Here is a 4,483-nt window from a genome sequence, read left to right as displayed (position 1 = left end):
GATACGAGGCAAGGAGAACACCGGCCATACCATCAACACCCCGCCTAGACAAGAAACCGCAGCCACCCCGCACCTCCGGCAAGGTCCAAGATGCCCGCAACAACCATCGCCCACTCCAAGGGACAACCTTGCGACGGCTGGACCCACATCCTCCACGAAGCCAAGCTGCGCCACACAGAGAGAGCACCGCCGCTCATCACACCGCACATAAGAGGCCGACCGATCGCTGCTCGCCAAGACTCCATCTTGGCGGAGCCTCAGAGCGTCGCCTCCACCAACCTGGCCGCGGACTCGCGTTGCAGTCTTCGGGCGGTGCTGCAGCCACCCAAACGCATCATCGCCCGCTGCCGACTCCTGCCAGGCCCGTCGCTCCACAAGATCTCCTGTCGAGCTACGGCCGCCACCCTCACCTCCGGCAGATCTGGCCGAGTCGGATCCCGCCACGAAAGAGCACTGCGCTGTCACCAGCCCGCGCACTCCGCCGCGATGCACCAACACCGGACAGCAGCAGCGCCGCCACACACCTCCACCACCAGTGCGCCGTGGCCGAAGTGCCGGCCTCCAAGCTTCCTCTCAGCTGAAGCAGAAGCCCCTGCGGCCCCGCTCCATGAGAGGCCAAGAGAAGGTCCTGCCGTCACCGGAATCGTGCGGGCTTTGCCCGGCGCCGGGAGGCGAGGTGGATGGGAGCTGGGGGCGGCGGCTAGGGTTCGGGCGCACAGCCCGCCCGCGAGGAGGGGGGGCACGGGGCTAGGAGGTAAGTAGCATGATTAAAGAGATTTCAATATGATGCTTAAGAAATGCTGATGAAATGAACATGATACACAGTCAATGATGAAGAGGTGAGGGCTTGCCTCTGTTAGGAAAAAAATAAGTGTTAGTTTGCATGAAAATAATACTGGTTAAGAAGACATATTTTTGTGTGATTAACAAAGTACTATACATCTCATACATGGTTATTCGAACGAACATTTTGACGGTACGTGGCAGAATCATTGAGTCACAGTTTCGAAGCTCATCGAGGTATGCATCTATACTATCTGGTCCCAAAGCTCGAAGCCAATTAGCCTCTTCGAGAAAAAGATGCTCAAGCGTTGCTACTAACACATGACGAAGAGCCGGTCTTCTTCCTCTATAATTCTTTTTTGGTCTGCAAATAATCCACAACGCCATCAGGGGTTTTAACGCTGCAAAAATAAGTATGCCGCGGGAGAGCTTGAACATCTACATACCTTAGATTTTCCAGCTGAGTACCCGGACTCGGGCGACGAGGCTAAAGACGCGGACTCGGGCGACGAGGCTAAAGACGCGGACTTGGGCGACGAGGCTGAAGACGCGGACTCGGGCGACGACGACGGTGATGCGGCGGGGGATGTGGCGGTGGCTCCGCCACTGGAAGTTTTCTTAGAGGGAGGAGAGTTCCCAGTTGGTGGAGGTAGAATCCAAGAGTCGCCGAAGACGTAGTGTGTGCCCATGAAGGGCTTGGCCTGGGCCTCGGTGAGATCCACAGCCCACCCGACCCTCTTCCTGGCGTCCGACCCCGGCCCGCTGCATTTGAACTCGCCATAGTAGATCCCGCTACTGCACATTTGCATTCATATTCATTCGATAAACATGCATGAGTGATGGGATGAAGATGATTAATACTAATATTTTCGGACGGAGGGGGGTACTAAAGAATATGCATGAGTGAGAATGTCCAAAATAAAATAAACCTTCATTACTACTCCCTCTGTTTATAAATAAGTGTACATATAAATTTGTACTTAGTCAAAAAAATTCAAATTTGACCAACTTTATAGGAAATAGTAGCAATATATATGGCATGAAAATGATATATTTAGAAACTTCATGTAAAGACAAATCTATTTATACTAATTTGATGTCATAAATGCTAGCATTTTTTTAATAAAATTAGTTAAAGTTCAACTAATTTGAATGACAGAAAAGAAAAAAATACACTTATTACCGGATGGAGGGAGTATGCATCAAACATCCATCCATCCATAATGTTTTTGAACAATCCATCCATACATAATGTAACCGAACGAAAAGGGAAAGGAGTACCTCTCAGGCTGCTTGACCTCCCATCCATCCCATCCAACTGGCACCACCTCCTTGCTCATCTCGGTGTAGGCGTAAATGACGCGCGACGAGTCCCCCCACGCCCTACCAAGATAGATATCACCCCCGCCTTCGCTCATGATGGTGCAATTCTTGAACGAGAAGCCGCTCTCGATAGCGCCCTCGATGGTCTTGGTCCGCTGCTGTGCCGTGAGCACGGCGATCTCCTTGACAATGGACACGATGCGGCAGTTCTCGTAGAAGGACCTCCCAAACCCGAAGATGAAATCCACGCTTCCTCTGATCAGGCAGTCCTTGAAGTAGTGCAATCCCTTGTGGTCGTACAACGTGTCCTGCCCGCCGTCGATGGTGCAGTTGTAGAAAGCCGCTTTGGTGCCAAACGTACGCAGCGCCACCGCCTGCCCGCCCTTGGCTCCTGGCTTGGCAGTTGGCGCGTCGTTCTTGAACACCACGCCGTACGCCATGAAGTAGTCGGACTCGACAGCGACGGTGGTGCTCCCTACCGTGCCCACAGGCTTCCCGTCTTTACCTAACGTGGCAGCTATGTCGTTCCACGCGATGATGGCCGGGTTCTTGGGATCTGACTTGAAAGTGATGTAGGGCTTGCTGATGTTGATGAAGATCTTCTCTCGGTACTCGCCGGGTTTCAGGTCCAGGATTACACGACGGGTGTTGCCCTCCGGGACGGCCTCCAGCGCGGCCGTGATGGTCTTGTAGTCGCCACCGCCCTTGGGGTCCACCACAAAGGTGGTCTTGTTATCCTCTGCCTTGGCCAGGGACTCGTCGATGCTGTTGCCAGTGTCACCCACAGCCTTCTTCGCATACAACGCTTGTGTGATCGCGAAATCTTTTTGGTTCGCCGACAACCAGTTGTCGAATGCACCAGCCGTCCCTGCCGTTGCAGGGGAAGCTGACGGCAGCGACGCCACTAGGGCCACGAGCGCCATGACCAGGGGAAGCGCCATGTTGCGGCCCATGGGTAACTAACTGAGTGGTAGCCTCGTCGTCTCCCTCTCCTAGCAGGGTGTGTCGGAATGGTGTTGGTGTATATGTAGTGCGCTTGGGAAATGTATGGCCGCATGGCCCTGGCCAGTCGCCATTTTTGGAATGGAAGTGGAGGTGGAGGTCTCTAATAGCGCGCGATGTCGCGCACACGTACCTATTCTTAGGAGAATGGATTTTCTCCACTGCATGCATTAGTCCATTGATTATTTTGGATGGTGTCACCGAATGCAGCTTTTGAAAGAGATGATATGCTTCACCCAGTCATGCTTTTTGTTTTACCTTTTAGTTTGAATCTATTGCATCTTTTAAACCCTATATGCACAATATATATTCCTTTCACATATTTATGGTCCTTGCGACGAGGACTTTCAAGTAAGAGCAATCATGAATCCATTTTAACAAGTTATAAAACTTCAACCAAATGGACAAATGAGGCATGCATGATGTATAATATATATATATATATATATATATATATATATATATATATATATATATATATATATATATATATATATATATATATATATGATTGCGTTATTCGTTACCCTAGATGAGGAATAGTTATTCTTCACCTTCTCTATTTTAACATCAATGCATTGTAATTTTACGTTACTTAATTTTTTTTCTTATTCCATACGTAAAAAGAGACCGTAAGAAAATAAATAATCACCGTAAAAAATATTTTTGTTACGTAAAATTACAAACGTAAAAACATAGTGTAAAATATACATAAAATGCATATTTTCTTGTCTTACAACCTATATTTTTAATTTTTTTATGCCAAATTTTACATAGTGGGTCAATATGAATGTAACTATTTGTATTTTAAATGTAATTTATTTATAAAAAGCTCGTAAGATTACCTCGGGTGAAGAATAACCTATTCAGCACCCTGGTTGATGAATAGAGTTTCTATATATATATATATACTAAAGGGGCAGTTGGTTGGCGTTCATCGTTTTTTTTTCCGTCTCTCCTCCCACCAACGACTATTTTTTTTCGTCTCTCCTTCCACCTCCACCTACAGGTAACGTTCTCTCGCGCTCATACACAGTGCTATAAAAGAAAACCAGCCTGTCACTACCAAAAATAACATTCCCTCATGCTCGTACACAGCCCCACGAAAAAACCAGCCACTCGCTACCAAAAAAGACCAGCCCCCACTTGCCACCATCGCACGAGAAAAAAATCCTCATGTCATTAATCCCTCGATCACATCTGAGCTACATGAGGACCTAGCCATCACCGTCGCCGTCATCGTATCTGCGTTCCTTACACCGCCGCCGTCATTGCATCTACCTTCCTTACGCCTCCGCTGTCGTATGATCTTCTTGGTCGCGGTGAGGCATCGGATCTTCTAGGCCGAGGAGACGCATCAGATCTAGAACAGCTG

General features: G+C 48.7%; 1 protein-coding gene across 1 annotated transcript; it reads right to left on the bottom strand.

Moving 5' to 3' along the window:
* Positions 1-785: 785 nt before the first annotated feature.
* On the bottom strand, positions 786-3,214 carry LOC123446286 (putative pectinesterase 63). The gene is made up of 3 exons (XM_045122962.1): positions 2,065-3,214; positions 1,230-1,578; positions 786-1,147 (listed from the first exon to the last, which is right to left on the bottom strand). Exons 1-3 carry the CDS (start codon positions 3,057-3,059, stop codon positions 1,130-1,132), a joined length of 1,362 nt encoding a protein of 453 aa, XP_044978897.1. The 5' UTR covers positions 3,060-3,214; the 3' UTR covers positions 786-1,129.
* Positions 3,215-4,483: the final 1,269 nt, after the last annotated feature.

The sequence above is a fragment of the Hordeum vulgare genome, chromosome 4H (assembly GCF_904849725.1).
Source record: "Hordeum vulgare subsp. vulgare chromosome 4H, MorexV3_pseudomolecules_assembly, whole genome shotgun sequence".
Lineage (NCBI taxonomy): Eukaryota > Viridiplantae > Streptophyta > Magnoliopsida > Poales > Poaceae > Hordeum > Hordeum vulgare.
The sequence above is the reverse complement of the archived record's forward strand: the minus strand, read 5'-3'. Positions and strand labels throughout refer to the sequence as shown.